Raw genomic sequence first — 22,889 nt, 5'->3', positions numbered from 1 at the left:
AACAAGAGAAGCCACTGCAATGAGACGCCTGTGCACCGCAACAAAGAGTAGCCCCCGCTCGCCGCAACTAGAGAAAACCCACACGCAGCAACGAAGACCGAACACAGCCAAAAAAAAAAAACCTTAGATCATATGTAAGAATTCTCTAAAGAAAAAAAAAATTCAGACAAAGGGCCAGTTTAGATTTCAAGTGCTACTATGGGAAGTGCTTGTGTCACTGTTAGACCTAAAACATAGAGTAGGCGAAAATACATAGATAATTTTGGGTTAAGGGTATAAGGTTCTAAAAGAAATCCAAGAAGCCAACATCAGTCATGTTCATTCAATATTGACACAATTATCCTCATTTCTAAGAAAGAAGGGGAAGAGGTGGAGATAAGAAAGAGAAGCTGGTAGGTGATGAATCCTAATTTCTGCTTCTATCTCACCATAGGATTTTGGGTAAATTATTTAGTGTCTTATTTCTGTCCCATCTCTAAGATTAATTTTATATTGATAGTATAATGTAGAGGTTGATGTTCTTCTATAAAGGTTCAGAGAGTAAATATTTTAAGTTTTGCTGGTCATATTGTCTCTGTCACAACTACCCATTTCTGCCATTGTAGTGTGGGAACAGCATTACCAATGCAAATGAATTACCAAGGCAACAGCATTACTAATGTGTTCCAATAAAACTTTACTTACAAGAACAGATTATTTGGGGACTTCCCTGGTGGTCCAGTGGTTAAGACTCCATGCTTCCACTCTAGGGGGCACAGGTTCAATTCCTGGTCGAAGAACTAAGATCGCACACGACGCACAGGGCACGGCCAAAACAAAAAACAAAAAAAACACCAGATTATTTGGTCCATGGGCTGCAGTGTGCCAGTCACTGGTATAATATCTATTGATACTTAATAAAGAGAATTTAATAATATCCAGAGAGGTGCCATTAAAAAGATAAAATAATGTATAAAGAAGGAAGGCTTAGAAGATGACAAAAGAGGAAAGCAGTTTGTGTGACAGAAAAACTAGTATTATAAGGTAAATGTTTTCTACAAAAACAAATAATAAAACCCAAAGACCAAGATCTGAAGTCTTTTTTTGATGAATATTATTTATCATGGAACTTAAACCACAACTGGGGAAATTTAAGCATTATGGTCAAATCTCTGGAGAAGTCACTTGGTCATTCTTCAAGATAAAAATACTACTAAAGAATTAAAGCTTCTTTGTAAAGTGTTCACTATTAGTGGATACTATCAACCTAGAGGATCATATTATGGCCTATTTCATTACCATTCTAATTATTTTCACACTAGAGGTCAATTCTAAAAACTTTTCATCCACCAGATATTTACTTAATTAATACACTAGGGGATAGAAATCATGACTATGTTCTTGTTTTTTTTTTTCTCCAGAGTTGTCATGAATCTTTATGAAGCACCATCATATGGCAACATTTCAGTCTCCTAAATGTCGATGCCAATTACTTTGAATGCTTTATCAAAACAATTTGCCAGCATAACTAAAATGAAACATTGATACGATCTGAAGAGGGAAGAAAATCCTGTTGTTCCTCATGGCTTCTCCTACAGTTTATGACGTTTCCAAAATTTGGGAAGCAGCTTTAATAAACTGATAATTTTAAGGTTATACAGATTTACAATTTCTTATCTAACTCCTGGGACCAGATGTGTTTCACAATACAGAATTTTTCAAATTTTAGAAAGGCAATACGGTTCATATACCACATAGCTTGCACCCCTCCAGTGAAGTCTGGAGCAGCACCTCATAATCAAATACATTAATTTTGCTATAGCCAAACTAATTTATAAAAATAGAATAAAGACCACAAATAGCCTGTCAGTTCAGTTCAGATTTTGCTGTCAAATGTTTCTGTCGCAAACTTACATAAAACCTTTTGGCTTTCAGGGCTTTTTCAATTTTTGAATTTTGTTAGGGACAGAGGGTCTGCAGTATATAAAAACAAACAAAAAGTTTTTCCGAAGGCTTTTTCAGTGCAAAGAGACGCTCAATGTTGAGTATTTGAATGATACAGCCTTGTAATGGAAGCATAAATTCAAGAACAATAAGCCTAAATTCTACTATAGGCACAATTACTGAGAAAAATGGGCTCCTTCTGTTCCAGGGAGTCTCAATTTCTTTTCAGAGTCAATACACACATAGCATAGAATCCTCTTTCATCAGTATTAATCGTCATTCTCACAGGGATTCTCAAACAAAAGGGCTTGTGCCTCAGGGATAGATGATTTTGATATGAGTAATCTCCTATCCCTTAAAAATCTTTGGTTTTCTCCCCAGTAAAAAGATGGTTCTTCTAGCTCTGGCAGTAATTGCAATTCTGTAATTTAACTGCAGAGCTCTTCAAGAGTTTGGTTACTTTAAATCCAGAGCATTAACTTTTTGGTCCCAGGTGTACCTTAGAAATATACAGAAACCACTGTTAAAAATACAGATGTCCAGACAACACCACATCAATACATTTAGAGGCCCACAGCACCAAAAGGGTGATAGTCACCTCCCTTATACATAATTCAAAATAAAAACAATACTAAATCATGAAACGCGTGTAAAGAAATCCATCCTAGATCAGATTTTTCTTATGAGTCTTTGAATCTTTTGTGCTTGTTTTCATTTTGATGCCCCTGTTTTGCTATATTCCTCAGGCTATTCTTCCTAGTGGATAACCCAGTACCCGGAAAGCCTTCAGACTTGTAGTCTGAGTTCCCAGTGGGAGGGGGTGGAGGACGGGAGACAAAAAAACGGAGAGACAGAGACAGATGGGGTGGAAGCCCCCCAAACTGCCGTGCAGTCTAAGAAAGGTTCTGCAAGGCCACTGAGGAGTCTTCAAGCTGAAGTCGGCTGTCAGAGGAGCTCCCTGTCTCCCAGGGGTGGGCCTGCCCAGCATCCTTGCCACCCACAGTCAGCGACTGACAGAAAGCATGGAAGACATGGCAAGAGGGGCCACAAATCCAAAGTGTAGCAGCTGGTCACATCTGTTCTCTGTATTCTCTCAGTATTGAAGATCTGTGCCACTGGTCTCCAGTGTGGTAAAGGGGCTCCACACCCCCAGGAAAAACCTTTTCTTGCCTAGCATCTTTTTTTTTTTTTAATTTATTTTTGGCTGCGTTGGGTCTTCATTGCTGTGTGCAGGCTTTCTCTAGTTGTGCGTGAGCAGGGGCTACTCTTCACTATGGTGCACAGGCTTCTCATTGTGGTGGCTTCTCTTGTTGCAGAGCACGGGCTCTAGGCGCACAGGCTTCATTAGTTGTGGCACGCGGGCTCAGTAGTTGTGGCTCATGGGCTCTAGAGTGCAGGCTCAGTAGCTGTGGCACACGGGCTTAGTTGCTCTGCGGCATGTGGAATCTTCCTGGACCAGGGATTGAACCAGTGTCCCCTGCATTGGCAGGAGGATTCTTAACCACTGTGCTGCCAGGGAAGCCCCTGCTTAGTATCTTTTAAAGCTCTTGGGAACTAAATTCAATATCCTGTGACAAACCGTAGTGGAAAAGAATACGAAAAAGAATATATATACATACATACATATATACGTATAACAGACTCACTCTGATGTACAGCAGAAATTAACACATCGTAAATCAACTATACTTCAATAAAATTTTTTTAAAAAGCTCTCCGTAACTATTAAACTAAGTTCTCACAAAAAATAAAAGCAAGTATTATTGAGTATGTAACATAAACCCACAAAGTTTTCACATCTGTAAACAATGCACCAAATGTTTTATTTCTCTCATATGCAAGCAGTTGACTCTCAAAGCATTTAAAAAAACACAATAGACATTATTACACTTTATTAATGAATTACTTCTGATCCAGGGGATTAAATCAAATGAAAATGGTACAAATATTTGGAAGTTTATTTCTGAGCCAACTGAGATGATGAATTTATGGGTTTCTATAAATTACTTTTTCTTAGTTCAATGTTTTGTACATGCCATCAGTACAATATAATTACTTAAATATTTGAGATATTGTCAATAGCTGTGATTCATATGAAAAATATAATCAGATACCTCAAATTCCTGATTAAGTCAGTTTTAAAAGGCGCAAAATATTAGTACACTTGAATAAAGTGCAATTAACAGAAATTCTGCTTAAAGCTCGAAGTTTTGAATATAATACTTTCCTTGACAGAAAAAAAAACTGATGGTGAAAAGGCAAAGACCACCATAACATATCAAATATTTAGGGCATTAGTTATTATACTCTTTGTTTTGGAGCCTACTGTAAATTTATAACTAGGAAAATTTTTTAAAGTTGTAAGGCCAGTCTTAAAAAACAAGAATAAGGATAGTAGAAACATTACCACACATATCAACAAAAACAGAGCAAACCAAGTTTGTGCACAGCTTCATTTCATCAATTCAGCGATTTGAAGTAAATGCCATGTTAAAAACCATGAGCAAATTTAAAGATTCATCCAAGGAAATTAAGTACTTTTGAGCATTTTTAAAAAAGCTTTAATAGGCAATGCATCTCTGACCAGCACAAATGGGATGCAGAAAGAACAAAAATGAGAGTGGATGGAACTGATTCTTACAGGCCTGCTCGCTCAAAGGATACTACGAATGATTTTCCTCAGTGTTGTTAGATGCCTTACTTTATTTATATATAAAGCAGCTAGAGCTCTTTCATTATTCCTACTAAGTATTTAAAATACATTTCTACGTATGCATTAAAATTAAGTGTTAATTATGATGCCCTTAAAAATCTTTCAACTTATAAAAGTTCTAGAAATATAAAAATATTCATTTTTTTCATGTGTCTAACTCTTGAAAAACTTAAAGTGCAATATTTTCATGCATCAGCACATTGATCATGCCATATAAGTTCATCTTGAAAACAGCATGTAAATAATTTCCAAAACTTCTAGACAACAGAGTATAGATATTTTAAGGTTTGATTTTCCATTTGTCTTTATATTACAGTGCAAGGAGGAAAAATAAGCGCCAAATCAAAACGTGTTTTTATTAGGAGAAAATAATGCTTTCATGAAAAGAAAACAGGAAACATGTCATGTCTCCCTTTAGTGGTTTTTCTTAAGTCAGTCACCTGGTTTACCAAAAATGTTGTATCAGTTCAATTATTGAACAAAATATACAACATTTGTTCAAAGACTTGTCCAAAAAAGCTCTCACAGAACACTAGTCATTCTAAGCTCCTTTCTTATTTTTCAGTATGGACTTTAATTAAAAACAAGCTATTACCCTTTGTTTCCCAATTTTAATGGAAATTTCACTCTGAGTTTAAAGTGATATTTCTTTAAGGGTCTGACCCATCCAGGTGGCAGTGTAGAAGTGGACTGCTATCATACACACAGCTACAAAATTAGAGCCAAAACTAAGGGGGAAAAATGGAAAATCCAAAACTAATTACTCTAGAAAAAAATTCCAAAACTAAAGGCTTCCTTGAAGAAGAGTGGTTTACAGACAAGACTGTGATTGGTTTTTCTCCCAGCTGCAGCCCCCTGGGATCTGTGATTAAGATGGTATTTGGGGCCTGAGAAGTTTCAGTGATGATTGCTTCATCAATTTTTGCTGTTGTCTCATTGACCATGCATCCTCAATGGCACGACATGCTCTCTGGAAAACAAAATATTTACCATGAATGGTAAAGACAAGTACAGGCTCACATGGTGGAGGAGAAAGGTACAAAACCAAGGGTATGAGCTCTCCACACAGGTCCAAAGACAAGAATACACAGTTAATACACGTCATGCTAAGACCCTTCTGCCCTGTTAAGCCCACAACATATTATTTTAAGCATATATATCCATCCAAAGCTATAACTAGTAGATTTTTGGGGAAAAGTAATAAGTATTGTTAATTATAATATTTTATTTCAACTTGCAGTGAAAACACTGAGAGGGCATTCTTTAAAATAAGTCGTTTACCTCTGCTGTGGTGATATCCTGCAGGTAAATTTTCTGAACACAGCCTTGATTGGCACTGTCTCTTTTTTGGAACAGACCTTGTTTCTGTTTCAAAACAAACAATGACAGAAAAGAAATTATTATGGGGAAGAAAAAAAATCATAACCTTTAACTGAGTGCTTAAATGTCAACTCTATTTTATAATCACTAGACTAACCAAATACACATATTCGGTATGATAAGAAATAAATCATTTTGGTACAAGGACAGTGGTTCCATATGTGAGTTGTTAGAATTTATGAAATTGGATGAGTATATATCTACATGCATAAAATGATGGCTTTCTGCAGGCAATGATAAATAGCCTACAGAAATACCACTTGATAACTCATCACATCTGACAAATCAAAAAACCCTCCCTTCATTTCCTTGGCCGATAGATAAAATTCTTATATAATGTAAAACACACTGAGTCAATTCTCACCACTGATGTGAAAGAACAGTGATAACTGAGGAAACTGTAATATACATGCATAGTGACACAATCTTTCCTAGTCTAAAAACTATGTTTCATATACCAAGGCATTTCAATTTTGAAACTCTACAATGAGGTAAGGCTGAAATACAAAATGGAATGGTTTCATGGTAGTTTCTTTTACTTGTAAACTTGTATGAAAAGAAAGTAAATGTAAATTAAAGGATAATAGTACTTATATCTCTAACTACTGAATTTTATGATAAACATTTTTCAGATAGTTTCAGGAATAGAGATATTGTTTAGGAAATATCCTAAACAATAAAAAATTATTGTTTAGGAAAAAATATAGAAATTACCATCTTTGGAATAGTAATTTCTAGGTTTTTTTTAAAGGGGTGAAAATAAGTTTATATCATATATAATAAAAATTATACATTTCAAAGTAAAGTGAGTCTACGTACCAAGCAAAAGATGGGGTATCATTTTTGCTAATTACTTGCTATATAATTAAAAAGTTTTTCCATAGAAAATGTAGAGGAAAGACATGAAAGCATTATTACATAATTAAAATGCATTAGCCTTCTATAAATGTCAGATATTATTAAATGTGAGTGTTTTAGACATAATATTTATAATAATCTCCTAAAAGCCTAAAATGGGAAATCTTTCCAGAAGTATTTAAGATTATAGCAAAATAGTATCCATATGAAGTTAAAAAAAACCCTTCTACTCAATAATGCTTTATTCTACCAAAAAGAAACCTAATTCTTTCAGTGAACAAATTTAATATTTCACTCAATGCAATCAAGGACTGTCAGAAACTAAAGTACAGAACACAAATACATCTTTCCTTACTTTTCAGCATATAATAATAATAATACTTCAAACATTTTATTCAGTTAACTATAAAACAGAGTCAGAAAGCACTGGTTTCCATTCATTTAACAAACTTCTGGTTCTAAAGGTGTGATTCATGTTTTCTTACCTCAACTGAAATTTTGAGCAGATTTCCATCAACAATAGGAGACTGTACAAAATCTTCAAATGGATATTGCCAGTCTACGGACACATGGCCTAGGATTTCAACTTCCTTTATACACAACACTCGTCTATTTTGCATAAGGAAACAAAAATATATAGGTAGTGATAAAGACAGTTAATTACTCTAATATTTCACTCTGCTGGACGGTATTACTTGCTCAGTAAGCATTATAACCTGGCACACTAAAAACTGTATGCTTCACATTAAAAAAAAAAAGGTAACTGTCAAATAAAGAGCAAACATGGCACAAGTAACAAAGGAGACCTTCAAAAATTCCCCTTCTGCCAATCTTGCAAAATTCAGAAAAGTGTCTATTTTTAATTTTTTTTAACTGACCAGAAAACTGAAATCATGCTCTTTAAAACACATAAGGAACAGACTATACTCTCATCTGGGAAGCAATAAAGGCAGAAGCCCCTGAAAATGTTTTACTTGGAAAATTATTAATTGCTTTTTACTGTCAATCACATATGCCTTTTAATCAACAAAGAAATGTCACAAACCTCAAATGTCAGCAAAGATTCACGTTAGGCCTACTAATAAATATCAGGTTTGAACACTTTAATACTGATGTACTATATCACAGAGTGAGTATCCCATTTTACTCAAAAGCAATTAAAAAAAAAATTCACAGAATCCTTAAAGGGCATCCACATTGATTTCCCAGTGTGTGATTCAGATTTGTTACTGATATAACTATACTTGATTCTAAAGTTTCTATTACAGAAAGCAAAACTAGGAAAGTAGAACTGTTCATTCTACAAATGTGTATGGTGCTGGAGAAACAAAGAAGACAAGGTTTCCGCTTGAGAGGTACCCATAGGCTATAAGGGAAAATAAACCTGCAAATAAATGGTACAGCACAGTTAGATAAGAACAATAGCAGAGTGTGTAGAAAATTCTTTCGGCACACAGGAGAGAGGGACTGACCATTGGTAATAAAGTAGGTAGTGTTAAGAGCTGATTCTTGAAAGGAAGAAGTTCTCTAGGTAGGAAAGGGAAATTATACTCTAGACAAAGGAAACAGTGCATTAACATATCTAGGAGTACAGAACAGGGAAGATCTGGGACTTCCTTGGTGGCACAGTGGTTAAGAATCCGCCTGCCAATGCAGGGGACATGGGTTTGAGTCCTGGTCTGGGAGATCCCACATGCTGTGGAGCATCTAAGCCCATGCACCACAACTACTGAGCCTGCGCTCCAGAGTGCGTGAGCCACAACTACTGAACCTGCGTGCTTAGAGTCCGCGCTCCACAACAAGAGAAGCCACCGCAATGAGAAGCCCACGCACCACAATGAAAAGCAGCCCCTGCTCGCCACAAGTAGACAAAGCCTGCGTGCAACAACGAAGACCCAATGCAGCCAAAAACAAATAAATAAAATTAATTTTAAAAATGTTTAAAATATATTTCTAAAAAAAAAAGGGAAGATTTATCTGAGGAATGTGGAGGTCTGTAGCTGGACTACTGGATATATACAGAGGTGGGAAAATTAGCTTAGAGCCAGATCTTGAAGGATTTTTGTTTTTTGGTTTTTTCTGCAGGGGTCGGGGGGTGGGGGAGGCTTTCAAGGAATTTTGACTTTGGCTGTGAGAAGAAGAGCTAGATTCTAGATGTTTATAAGGCAGAGTTGAATGAACTTGGTGACCACTGGGGTGAGGACTGATACAGACCGCTGGCACTGTATTTTTCAGCACAGGTGCTACTGAAATTGCGGGACTGTGTTGTGCACTGTAGGAAGTACAGCATCCCTGACCCAGGCTACTAAGCACCTGCAGGGCCTCTAATCACTGCAACAACTTCCAACCCCCCTACACATTCCAAACAGTCTCTAGGAAGTGGACTCCACCCCCCACCTCCTGCCTAGTAGAGAATCAGATGATGGAGCTAAAAGTTAAAGACAGCTTTTACAAATCACTGCATCAAACGCAATTCACCATTCTGATTGCCTTAAAACTCTGCTCTTGACCATCGTACTCTTGAACAATATTATTGTTCTCCTGCCACCTTCAATCTCCTTCACTTTCTTCCTCCTGCACCATGTTTGCCAGAGTGCAAATCTTGGTCTTCTTCTGTTTAACATATTCTCTCAGGATGGTTTCTTAGATCTCAGCTCCAGATCTTTACCCAAACTCCAATTATCTGTACACCTATTCCAGGTATAACCTGCATCTATATGTCTCCCTGACAGTAGAGGCACCTCTACTTTGATATCTCAAAGCTATGTCAAACTCATTAAGCTCAAAACAGAAACAAAATCATCATCGTTTCCCTCAAATTACTGTAAATGGTACTCAAGCCAAAACAGCAAAGTCATCTTGTATTCCCTTCTCTTCCATATTCAGTCACCCAACCCTGGTCTCTTAAGGCTACCCACTCATATCTAAGGGAGACTGTCATTGCATTGGTCAGGAATATTATTTTTCTAATTGCCTCCTGAAAAGCTCTATAAGGGATTAGATTTCAAATTACTATGATTTTTCAATTTATCTGAAGAAAAAACAGATGTACAATGTACACATTAATATTCCTACCAAATGCCTAAATCAAACAAGTACTAAAGTATTACATATTACCAAAAAAAAAAGAAAACAAAAAAACCCCCACTGATTTCTACTGCTTAGTGCTGAATTACATAAAAAGCATAAAAACTACTTTTTAGATTGTTTTGTGAATATTTTACTTCTTAATTAATGGGCAAATCAGAAGACTAGTTAACTCTCTCTTAGAAACAGCTTGTAGGTTTAAGCCTGAACCCTAATGCTTTCCTTTCTCTCCTTGCCACCTAAATATATTTAAATGCAATAGTAAGGAATCTAATGCAGATGTTACCTGCTGTAAGTGCTTTGCCTTAGTCCTACAAAATACATAACTTAGAATGTTTTGAAAATTATTAATCTATAATTAGAATAAGTGATGTAAGGTAAATCTCAGGAAAATAAACTTAGTAGTTTAGTCCAAGTTCTTTCATTGGGAAAAATTATCTACCACTCCCAAAATACTTAGAAAAAACTGGAACACAAAGAAATAATACCAGCCTTTTAAAAGGTATGCTAATCATCCAAAATAAAACCTAGTGAGAAAAAGTGATTCATGAATTCACCCTCCATAACTGGATTTATAATTCACATATAAAGGTATCACTGCTGCACTTATAAAGTCTATTCTAGACTCTGTCTCTCAGAAGTTGTGTAACTTGGTTAAGCCCCTAAACCATGCTAAGTCTCAGTTTCAGCATCTCCAAAATGAGAGGGTCAGAATAGATGATCTCGAAGGACCTAACCAGATCTGTATTTCTGTGATTCTACGACAATGAACATTTTGCAGTTGAAGCATAGTTATCTAAATCCTCTGCCATTTTAATCTCCAAAATTCTTATAATCTATATAGTCAGCATTTTAAAAAATGTCACTTGAAGTCAATACCTATTTGTAACCATAAGGTTTGTCCTCTTCCTTCCCAGAATAACACAGTGGTATCGGTAAGTCTCTCCTTCTAACTTTTTGATATGATTCTGAAAAGAAAAGAAGACTCAAGATTTGGGTTGTACATGCATCCAAATAGTATTTCCAATACTCCATATTAGCTAATCATAATAACAGTACCAGTTAGGAAAAAATTATTAAAACCAAAAGCACAATTCTATAGATTGGCACGTGAAGCTAGAAAAATATTCATAGTATAACTTAACTTTCACTGTGCCTTAAAAGACAAATAAGTATTAAACACTAAGTGATCTTCTAATAAAATACATCTTATTGCGTAACTCAGAAGCTTTTAAATATTTACCAGAAATAATCAGACATTTTCATTAATATGAACCTGTACTAAAACTGGACATTAACATTACAGGGGTCTTTACCGTGGGGTCCACGGAAGGACTCTGGGAGGTCTATGAACTACCATAAAAGAATATACAATTTTGAAAATGTATTTCTGAACTTTTTTCAAAGGACGGTTCGTACTTTTCATCAGATTTTTAAAAGGGGTCTGTGATCCTTCTCAAAGGTTAAGAACCACTGATTTACAGAGAGGTAGATATACACATAATAAAATTCCAAGATAACTGATATTTAATATTTTTCAATATTTGGTCTTATACATTAAACATGCATGAGAAGTACAAGCGTGTATTGAATTATATTCCTGGTAGAAAAGAAAATTTAATGACAACCTTAATACAAACATGAAGAATTTCTAAGATTTCAAATAGCTGGCACAATTTATTACTAAAGACAATTACAAGCATAAAATAATTCAAGTATAAATAGTAACGCATTAAAATACACTTTTTTTTTAACTATCTCAAAACTATTGTGACTTCAGTCAACACACATTAAAATTAATAGTTATTTTTATAATTAATGCTAATGAAATATTATTGACATTATATATAATTAAAAATCAGATGAGATTATATGAAAATATAAAACATAAACATACCTATAAGATATTAACATTTTATAACGAAGAATACAATATCAATATTATCAAAAGGAGAATATAATCAATAATAATCACAAGCAGAAAAAGCACACTTGTTATTATTTCAAATACATATTTTTTTAAAGATCCTTGGTTCCCAGTCATTCCTTGACAATTACAAAAAGACATGAACAAGGAAGATGAATCCCCAGAGAATGGGGTCTCAACCTCGGAATGAGTCTCAGAGAGAAGTGGAGTTTAATAGTCACTTGTTTCACATCGTCCCTGTGTGAATTAGCTAAAATCTTTTAACATTTATACCTTAATTCCTTTAAAGAGAATATGGGAAATGAATATAACAATTTAGTGCTTTTACTTTCAGCTTTGAAATTTAAATGTTAAAATATTTAGATTTGAGATGAAACGTACAAGAAATACTACCCACTTTCCATCTTGTATGCATTATCATTAGTCATCAGGCTTTGCACTTTAAAAAAACTGAAGCTTTTAAAGTATATTTATCACCATAATACATTATAGAAACCTGGTTTCCAGCACTTCTAAAACCCACTGCACTCTGAGATTCAGTCTTTGTGGCAGATTAGTTTATAAAATATTTACTCTCCTTTCCCAAAATGCAACTTGAAGAATTTACAATATTTAGCAAAACCATTCAATTTTTTCAAGTAAATTCTAAGGAAATAATATAAGATATGAAAAAGCATTATGTTTAATGATGTTTATCCCAGCATTCTTACTGTTAATAAAATAACAGAAACAACTTTAATGTCAAAAACTGGGAATGGTCAAATATACAAGGTAAATTTACCTCAACATACGGTAATGCAAGAATTAAGAATGAAGCATTTCTAAGAACATGGAAAAATATAATTAAAACAAAAAAGCAAGGAACACCATTTAAAATATTATATAATCGTAACTATGTGAATCAAGATAAATATTAAATAAAAACTGGCTATATATATATATATATATATATATATATGTCTGTGTAAATATGTATATGTGTGTGTGTGTGTGTGTGTCATGATAATTATCCTAGGAGAACAGAGGATAAGTAAAAGAGTATATCCTATGAAAACACAGTATATAATTCAGTAACTTTCAAAGCTCAGTATTAAATTAAAGAATACAGAGCAATACTCAGGAGAAAAAGAAAATGGGGTAAATCAAAAGATTCCCAAATAAATTATTTAGAATGTACCCACATTACACTAAGCACTAGGAGGACATAATTTTACCCTCAAGTGCTCTTTAATATTTACACATTTTGTTATACTAGGTCCCTTAAGGATAGAAGTCTCCTTTCTTCTCTGTATCAAACACAGTCCAGATTATCAAATACTTTGTACCCAACTAACTGATTACAGCAAAGTGGGCAAGGGATGAAACAGCCTAAATTTCTTAATTATCCATGCCTACTCTGGCTACCCATGGAAGAAAATTACCAAGTCCTGTTCTTAATGTACAATCATTCTATTTCTTCCAGTTCTCATATCTTAACAAAAACTACTAAATCAGATGACTATATTTAGCTAAAATAATAGTTTCTTGAAGTTTTGTGCTTACTGACATGCAGTTGTAAAAAGGGATATCATGAGGAAAAGAATAACATAAAGAGCTAAACAATCAAAAAGTAAACAGTAAAGAAAAACATTTTAACAAGTTATAAGATTTTCCAGAAGTCTCATTAAGATTGTAATATATCCAGGAAAATTAAAAATCATTACTTTTACCTAAGAAGGAAGAATAATTATTAGTGATGATTTAAGACAGAATCTTGAATTAGTTACTGTGCTTGATTCTCACAGAAACTGTACATGAGGCAACATTTTAGTCAACCCTCAATTATTCAGGCATAAGAAAAGTCTGTCAGCTATAGTTTTAGGCTAGTTTTTGAAGGTCATTCTTTCTTCTTGAAAGAGTCCTTGTTTTAAATATGAAGGATTCAATTTATTCTTTTGATAACTATAGTTTAAAAAATATATAATCCAACTGAACAGTTGTGTGTTAACAGCTTCATTCTCTTTAAATGTTACAACACGTTAAATCTAAGTTTATAGTTTGGTTTCACTTTTGGGAGGAAGCATGAAAGTTGCTAGATAAGACACTGCTAAATCAAGCATTTCTATCATTTATAAAAAAGAAAAATCAAAATATAACGTATGTTGAAATTAACTATGGGGCCACCAATTTCAAAATGATAGTTTATAATTTTTTTTTGTTCTCATTAGGATAATGAATCCTCTCGCATGATTTAAAAGCAAACGTGGTTGGTTTTTAAAAATAAAGACATCTATAAATCCAAAAGCCCCATAAGTAATCTGCTTAATTACTTGTTCAACTTCTATTTACATTAATTAAAACTAATAATTGTGAAATAAGCATAACCAATAAGGAGATTTAATTTTTAAAAGGTATAAATACTAAAGGCTAGGAATATATATAACATAATTAGAAAATGATAGCCACTTATCTAGCAAGAGTACCAAGGAGTTAAAAAAAGAAAAAGAGATTAAGGAAACATACTCTCAAAATTCATGTGCCAACTCTTATTTGAGGTCTAAGGACAGACCCAGAGCAACTGATACTTCATTTCTTAAAATATATGCCCCAGTCAATAGTTCTGTAACTTGAGTAAATTTAGGTGATTTGTGAAACATGTAATAGTTATGTAACTCTTATCAGCAGGACTCACATACATAAAGAAGACATAATAGACTGAACATAAGAATTGTTTTTTTTCCCCAACTTTACCAGAAATGCACATGAATACCGTAAGATGAAATTCTCAAAATGATAGTAAAAGTATCCACTTGTGAGTTCAATAAAGTGTTCCTCCAACTAAATGTAAAAGAGAGTTGATTTCCTATGTCCTTTCATCTTTTATATTGACCTCTTATTCCTGTACAGTATTACCAGGAATATCATAATTTTTATCTGTAGTCAAGCCACTACAATAAAAAGTTCAGATAGAGGTGAGAAATGTAAAGAAAACTTCATTTTAATGGACTCTCACTCTAAATAAATCAGGACAGTCAATTAATACCACAGTTTGTTTTGATTTTTAAGGATGAAATCAAGTAGTAGTATAGAAAACATTTACTCCTGTATTTCCAGTTCTTGCTGTGTAGGCAGAAAAAGAAAGAAAATAAAGTTAGAAGCATGCAGAAAGATAAAATATAATCACATACTATAAAAATCAAAGTCTAAGAAAAATGAAGAGTCATTTTATTTTAAAGTCAAAGTAGGAAAATATTACTAATTTTATTTTGGAGGAAAGCTAGGCATGGGAGAATAGCAATTTACATATGTGTGTATTATTTAAATACAGTAAAATTAAAACTAAAATAAAAGCCAAAAAAATCCTTAAAAAAGTTTTTAAGGTTTAAAAAGATTAAATTGGACATAATCTTTTTTTCTCTCCTCCAGCTTCTGTTTACCTGAATAAATCTAGATTTACAATATAGTCCAAATAAATTAATTTGGTTGGGAGAAAAGGAAGCAGTGAAATTCCAATAATTAGCTACAAAGTAGGAGACCAAAGTTAACAACACAAACTAAAGGAGCTAACATACAAATAGTAATAAAGCCTATGACTGTTTTTAAGATTATCCTTTCTGCACTAAAAAGCTTTGATCCTGTGCAGAAAAAAAATGATGAGTTACTCCCATTTAATACATTATGCTAATATAATAAAACAAATAAATAATCAAATTCTACCCTACCATCATTCCCTGTGTCATCTTTAAAGAAGTTCATGAATCACGAACTTTAGGAACCACCCATGAAATCCTGATCCTAGAAATCTTTAAAATTGAATTTCACTCATGACCATGAAGAATAGAATTTATACCTCAAATAAATCATAGCCTTCAGATTCCTGTCTGTCATAAGGGCGAATGATGCCGTCCTCATGGATCAGGCGAGGGGAACGGAGCCTGGTCACTTCCTCAGTTGATTCTGCCACCCTGTGTAAGGCAGCAGAGTAAGTACATACAAGAAAACATGTGAGAAACTTTCAAAATAATACAAATATATATGTGTTGATTAAACACTGTACTACGTAACACAGTATATCAATATTTGATAAACAGAGTAATTTTAAATAACTTGCCCAAAATAACGTGACAAGTATTAAAACCAAGTAGGTTTAGGGCTTCCCTGGTGGCGCAGTGGTTTAGAATCTGCCTGCCAATGCAGGGGACACGGGTTCGAGCCCTGGTCTGGGAAGATCCCACATGCCGCGGAGCACCTAGGCCCATGAGCCACAACTACTGAGCCTGCACGTCTGGAGCTTATGCTCCGCAACAAGAGAGGCTGCGATAGTGAGAGGCCCACGCACTGCGATAAAGAGTGGCCCCCGCTTGCCGCAACTAGAGAAAGCCCGCGCACAGAAACGAAGACCCAACACAGCCAAAAATAAATAAATTAAAACAAACAAACAAAAAAAACAAGTAGGTTTGACTCCAAGTTCCCCACCTTTTCTTAAAGAAAATGTCAAAATAATAAAGGCAGGGAGTAGGCCATCCACTCTTTGTATCTGTGGTGTCTAGCACACTGCCTGGCATATAGTAGGGACCAATAAACACTTGTTGAATAAAAGAGAAATTGGCTAATAAAAAAAAATCTCTTCCTACTCGTTTCTGGGGGCACTCTACCTTGTGAACCTGTCAGAGCTTTCAATTAGACTTTAAGGTCCTCACGCACAGGCAGAGTATTTAACCTACTTATGTATTCCTGGCAACAATTAGCACACAGACACATAGCTTGCATACAGTGTGCGCTGAATTACCTCTGGATTCCTTGGAAGGTGCTGCTGGCCATATCTATTATTCCACCAGTTGGACGAGCCACCGCACCCACAAGCCCTTTTCCAATTCCTTTAAAGAATCCAGCAGCTCCTTCCTTTTTGGCACCTTCATAAAACCAAAGACAATGAAAGAATAGAGATTTTTAAAATAAGCAACTTTGAACTCAACAAAAGCCTAAGTCAAATACTGAACTGTTTTACCCGAGAAGTTCCTAGAATTTGACTTTCTAAAGAAGCTAAATTTAATCCTAACATGTGATACAACAGCAGTTTTCAAAGTGTGTTAAAAATGCAAATTATTAGCCCCCACTCCCAGCCAGTAATCTGTGCTTTAACAAGTCCCCAAGGTAACCCCAAGGCACACTCAAATTTTACAACTACTGATCCAGGAGTCTAGTCAGTACCTATAACTGGAAGATCTAAGAACTGATCAGAAATTATTGTGGGGTTTTTTTTTTTTTGGCCAACAATCAGGAGATTTTCCAAGCAGTGCACTTTTTAAAAAAATATAAGAACTTTATTAAAATATAATTCAAATACTATATAATTCACCCATTAAATTATACAAGTTAAATGTTTTTTATAGTATATTCAGAGTTGTGCAACTATCACCATAATCAATTTTAGAAAATCTGTTATTATCTCAAAAAGAAACCCCATACCTATCAGCAATCATTCCCCATCATTTCCCCATAAACCCTCTTCTCAATCCTATGCAATTTACCTCCTTCCTCCCCACCCTGCAGACCAAGGCAACCACTAACCTACTTTCTATCTGTATGGACTGGCCTATTCTGGTCATTTCCTACAAATGGAATCATACAATATGTGGTCTTTTGTGAATGGCTTTTTTCACTTAGAATCATGCTTTCAAGGTTCACCCATCTTGTACTTATAACAATACTTGATTTCTTTTTATAACTGCATAATAACTTATTTGTAAGGATATACCACATTTTGTTTATCCATGCATTAGATGATGGACATTTGGGTTGCTATTACATTCTGGCTGTTATGAATAATGCTTCTATAAACATTTATGTACAAGTTTTTAAAGCAAACATAGCTTTTCAATTCCCTTGGGTATATACCTAACAGTGGGATTGCCGGGTCACATATATAAACTCTATGTTTATATTCAGTTGTCCCAGCACCATTTGTTGAAAAGGCTATTTTTCTCTATGGAATCATCTTGGCACCCTTGTCAGAAATCAATCTACCATAAAAGTAAGGATGTATTTCTGGAAGCTGAATTCTATTCCATTGATCTGTATGTGTACCTGTATGCCAGCACCACCTGTCTTGGCTACTTTAACTTTATAGTAAGTTTTAAAATTGGACAGTGTAAGTCCTCCAACTTCCTTCTTTTCTTCCAGATTGTTTTGGCTATTCGGGGTTCCCCTGAATTCCTATATAAATTTTAGAATCTGCTTGTCAATTTCTGCAAAAAACCTAACTGCGATTTTGATAGGGACTGTACTGAATAAAGTAATGTCCTTTTTTTTAATAGGATAAAAAAAAAGAGTCAATTGCTATTGATGGCCCAAGGGACTCTAGTCTAACTATGGCCCTGTTAAAAATAGCATCCAAAGTCTGAGACATAATCTACTACTTAACCTCTTCACATCCTGAGGAAAGTTATGCTCATTAAACAATTTACCATGTATCAACTCCTCAGACTCTGTACAGGAAGGAAACGTTCTCAACCTACCTTCCACTGGCTTTGTTATTATTCCAGTCACTCCACCAACGACTCCCTGAGAGAGAAACCAATCAAGTCAAGCCCGAAAGGAAGGTGCTTAATTTTAAACCAACCACTAGAGGGCTCTACAGACATACTAGAAATAACTTTTTTTTAATGAGGACTTGACAGAGAACAACATGCACATGTAAGTGAGCACTATGATTTTTAAAATATTACATCATAGCAAATTTTAAACGGAGCACTTTGTAGAACTTAATAATAGACAAAGGAGTAAAGCAGTAAAGGTGAAAATTTTCTACATCTGACTCTGACACCAATTAGCAGTTGATACAATCTCTTTAAGTCTCAGTTTCCATCCATATCAGTATATGAGTAAGCTGAGAAAATTATACATCTAATTATAAGTTCTAATGAGGTTACTCTATAATCTAGTGAAAGTGTGGAAAACTGAAAATGAAGGGACCTCTGAAGGATAGCAAATATCCCGACAAGTAAAGCACTTTAGAGAATACACAAAACATTACAAATCACTGGCACAAACACATCAGTTAGAGTCTCCTGAATTATCTCCAAAATTTAAAAATACTTGTACATTCTTTAAGTAACTGTCAAGTAACGGTAGTAACTAAAAATACCTGCATATTACACAAACACACAGAAAAGGAACTGAAGGATATATACTATATTGAAAAGATTAGACACCTCTCAGAAGAGGTGAGGGGTAATCAAAGAGTACTTTACAGCCTTACCTATGTTTCCATTACTCGTTTAAAAAAAGAACTTATAAGTTCCTATTATTACCTATAAGGAGGACAGTCATATATTACCTGTATAATTAAACAATATTCGTATATAATTTATAATACCTGTACCTAAAAAGTAGTGAAAGGTAGTTCCTGGTTTATAACCTGTAGCTTGTATGCCTCCCTTCCATAGAAACGGTCGACTGACGATGACCTGAAGAATTCCTCCCCACTCGTTACCTCCACATTCCTCTGCTCTACCTGCCCCCTCCCCACTAGTGCTAACCTGCCATCATTACAGTTTTCACTCCAGCTGAGCGCCAAACTAAGTCCAGGAATTGGGGGGTAGATCTGATGGTGATAAAGGGAAGGAGAATAAAAAAGGAAACAAAGGCCACAATTTATCACTACTGATACTCTGACAGACGTTTACTCACAAGCAGTATTCCAAGTGCCAAACAACCAGTACATATTCTAAAGTGTATATAAAAGTAAGCATTTCTTGAAGATTCGGCAGGAGACTTACACGCAAGAAGCCCTTTCCCCCTTTGGCCAGGCTGTCACCAAAATCTTTAGGCTGCCGACCCATCTCTTCTCTTCTTTTTTGCTGATATTCTTTGTCCATTGTAATTGCTGCCAAACCTTTTCCAACGGAACCGGTGATTCGAGATACCACTCCTGCTGCACCACCTATCAGAAGGTCAAGAGAAGTAAGTCACACTGTTTCTTTAAAGAGCATTACCACAACATACAGCATGCGGCTGCTTTAAACTAACGGGTGCTTAAAATTCTGTCTCATATACAAAAATGCATTTATTTTTTCCATTTCCCACTTAGCAAGAAGAGGAATAAAACTATTTAAAGTACATTGATTCAACACAACAAACACATATTTAAAAAACTCAGCAGGTCAGTGTTAAATTATTTTCCATTTAAGAACAAGGGAACACATCTTTTAAGAGGATTATTATAAAAATAATCCCTCTTTTATTAAACATAATCATTTATTTTTCATAAACAATGCATTTTATAATAACTATAATTAAAAATACACACACACACACACACACACACACACACACACACACAAATATGTGATACATACCTACTGTGTGTCCAAAGAGACTTCTTACTCCAATTACTAACCCCTCAGCAAATTCTTCAGGGCCTTGAACAGCACCCTGGCCGGAAAAAAAAAAAAAGTTTGCTACTTAAAATTTAAATAAGTTTAAGACTTTGAATCTAATATTTCAGGGTTTCCATGAAGATACAGAATCTGTAAAGATACATAAACATTGTGGTGACAGTTTTCACCTTCTAACCCAAATACTGATGGAATACCTATTGTGTTTGAAGATACCTTCAACCCACATGATCTCAGCAAGCCCCTTAAGATGACAAAAATTGGAGAGGAGTAAATCACTGGCTTCAGTCACAATCTGAAGTTGGCCTCCCAGGACCAAGTGCCATCTGACTGCTAAAGCAAGCCACAGTGACAACAAGACTAAGAGCCCACAGTTTCAGCTCTCTTATTCTCCCCATTTATTCTCTTTGTTTTGTCCTTCTAAAACCCTTACCACACTAGGCTCCTGGATCCTTTAAATGGAGGAGAACAGGTTAGAGGAAAGCTTGACTATGAAACAAAGTCAGCTTTTAGTGCCCCATTAGTCCTTTCCATAGTGGTGAAACAGCCTTGAAATGGGTCTCAAACTACCTAGCACTCTTCCTTACAACTACATTAAATCCTAGAAAACGTGGGGATGTTTTATTACCCAGACACTAGAAGTGCTCAATTAATTCTAAAACAATCTTTTAATGTCATCTCTAGTAATTTAAAAAAATATATACAATTGATATATGTTATATGAACATTATTCAGTCCCCAGATACAATTAAAATACAAATTACTTGTCATACAAAATAGAACATCCATTTTTCTGTGCTACACTGAAAATAAATGAAGGATCAATACCTGGAAGGGTTCGTAGAATAAAGCTTCAAATCCTTCTGACAGACCTCTAATTAATCCAAATGGGTTTCCAAGCACATCTAAGCCCAATACAAGGACATACATCTGTTTCAAGAACTACAAGGGAAAAAAAATAAATGAAGTCCTTTGCAACTACTGTAAGGAACAACATCAGGATGCAGTAAGAAAGTGGGATACTGACTAAATTAGGTTTGTTAAAGGAAAGCGCTGCAGAATAACCACCACTACGACCATTAATTGATCTTTCACTATGTGCCAGGCATTATGTTAGTACTTTTACATGGGTCTTTCAAATTGGACAGAACTAAGGTTTGAGGCAAAGTCTGCCATTTGGCAGTTATGTAACCTTGGACAAGTCACTTAGTCTCTATAGGCCTTCCTCTTTTCATCTATAAAATGGGAGGTCTATGATACTGACCTTGCATGGCTGAGTATGCATATTAAATGAATATATATTTCAATAACTGGTACTTACTTTTGTTATTATCACTATTTCTATGAACTAGATGGGTTAAAAAAAAAAAAGAAAAAATATCCTTATTTGAACATGTAAAAAACATAATGTCTATACACCATAAGAGAAAGGACCTGCCAGCAGAGGAAGGAAAGAGGAATGTCACCCTGGAGTTCCACAGTATAGCAATGGAACCCTAGTGCCCCAAAACAACTACCATGTCTCTGTGCATAGAACTCGAAACATGGAGTAACAGGCAAAGGGAGGAACCTGGCTTCCTCACAATTCTACTAGACTATGCTTAGAAACTATAGTCATTGAAGGAATAAAATGTATTGACTCCTAAGTTACTATTCTTTCCCAAAGTGGTAAATGTACAATTGCAAAGGGAAAAAACACTAAGGAAAACTTTTTTTAAAAGTTTATATGGGGCTGGGGAAAAACTAAAGAAATAGAAATTAATCATTCAAGAAAACTAAGTAATGAGATTGAGAACTGCAGTAAATTAGGTAAACGTCACACACTGTACAATCACATACAAATGTTTTGTTTTGCTATTTTATGAAATATATTCCTTATGAGTTACTATGATAGGAAATTACCTGTTCACTGTAGTGTCTAACAACACTCCACATGAGCTGATCTCTGTTGTAAAACTGATATCGAATCTCATAATAAGCAAGTCTGGGAGGAGAAAGTACCAAAAGTACTAAGATTATTTTTTGAAAAAAAAAAAGAGACTTAAAATTTCAGTGATAATCATTGCTAATTCACAATTAGGTTTGTACACATAATTTGAGATCTTAAATATTAGGATAACAAAACTACTATAAAAATAGTGCATTCTCATGCAAATCTTTCATAAACACATAAAGAGTAAAAAGGTTTTAAAAAGTTGACCATAATCCCACCACACAGTGGATTTTTTTAAAAGTTTTTTCTTCTTCTCATTTTCCACTTTGAATTCTTTCTTTTCTGTGCAATTGCAAAATATTAAAACATTCTGTATGCATTTTTACACTCAGCATTGTGGATAAATATTCTTCTGTGTTTTCAAAATTCTATGTAACCATTTTAAATAATGCATAGCATTCCATCATGTGAACATGTCATAACAAACGATTCTTCCACGGTCAGACATTTTAAAATTTTGACATAATAATGCTGCTATGTGTATCTTGAATATAACTTTGGTTGTGTTTCAAGATTATTTTTTGGACCGAATTCCCACCCAAAATAATGAGTGAAAGACTACAAAAACATTTAAGGCTCTTGAATAGATCCCTTTCCACTGATACAAATAGTAAAAAAAAAAAAAAAAAA

General features: G+C 34.6%; 1 protein-coding gene across 3 annotated transcripts in view; it reads right to left on the bottom strand.

The window, feature by feature from the left end:
* Nucleotides 1–3,725: 3,725 nt before the first annotated feature.
* The window catches only part of VPS13C (vacuolar protein sorting 13 homolog C), a 173,977-nt gene continuing 154,813 nt past the window's right edge, over nt 3,726–22,889 (bottom strand). For all 3 annotated transcript variants that reach the window (XM_024735158.1, XM_024735160.1, XM_024735159.1), the window contains exons 73-83: nt 22,169–22,250; nt 21,095–21,208; nt 20,228–20,303; nt 19,649–19,812; nt 18,386–18,431; nt 16,657–16,780; nt 15,718–15,832; nt 10,841–10,929; nt 7,360–7,483; nt 5,918–6,001; nt 3,726–5,606 (exon numbers count right to left, since the gene is read on the bottom strand). In XM_024735158.1, the coding sequence (XP_024590926.1) occupies nt 5,505–5,606; nt 5,918–6,001; nt 7,360–7,483; nt 10,841–10,929; nt 15,718–15,832; nt 16,657–16,780; nt 18,386–18,431; nt 19,649–19,812; nt 20,228–20,303; nt 21,095–21,208; nt 22,169–22,250 (1,120 nt within the window). In that variant the 3' untranslated portion in view covers nt 3,726–5,504. The remainder of the gene's footprint in view (nt 5,607–5,917; nt 6,002–7,359; nt 7,484–10,840; nt 10,930–15,717; nt 15,833–16,656; nt 16,781–18,385; nt 18,432–19,648; nt 19,813–20,227; nt 20,304–21,094; nt 21,209–22,168; nt 22,251–22,889) is intronic.

This window comes from Neophocaena asiaeorientalis, unplaced genomic scaffold (genome assembly GCF_003031525.2).
Source record: "Neophocaena asiaeorientalis asiaeorientalis breed wild unplaced genomic scaffold, Neophocaena_asiaeorientalis_V1.1 scaffold264, whole genome shotgun sequence".
NCBI classification, from domain to species: Eukaryota; Metazoa; Chordata; class Mammalia; order Artiodactyla; family Phocoenidae; genus Neophocaena; species Neophocaena asiaeorientalis.
This window is presented reverse-complemented; position numbering and strand designations above follow the sequence as displayed.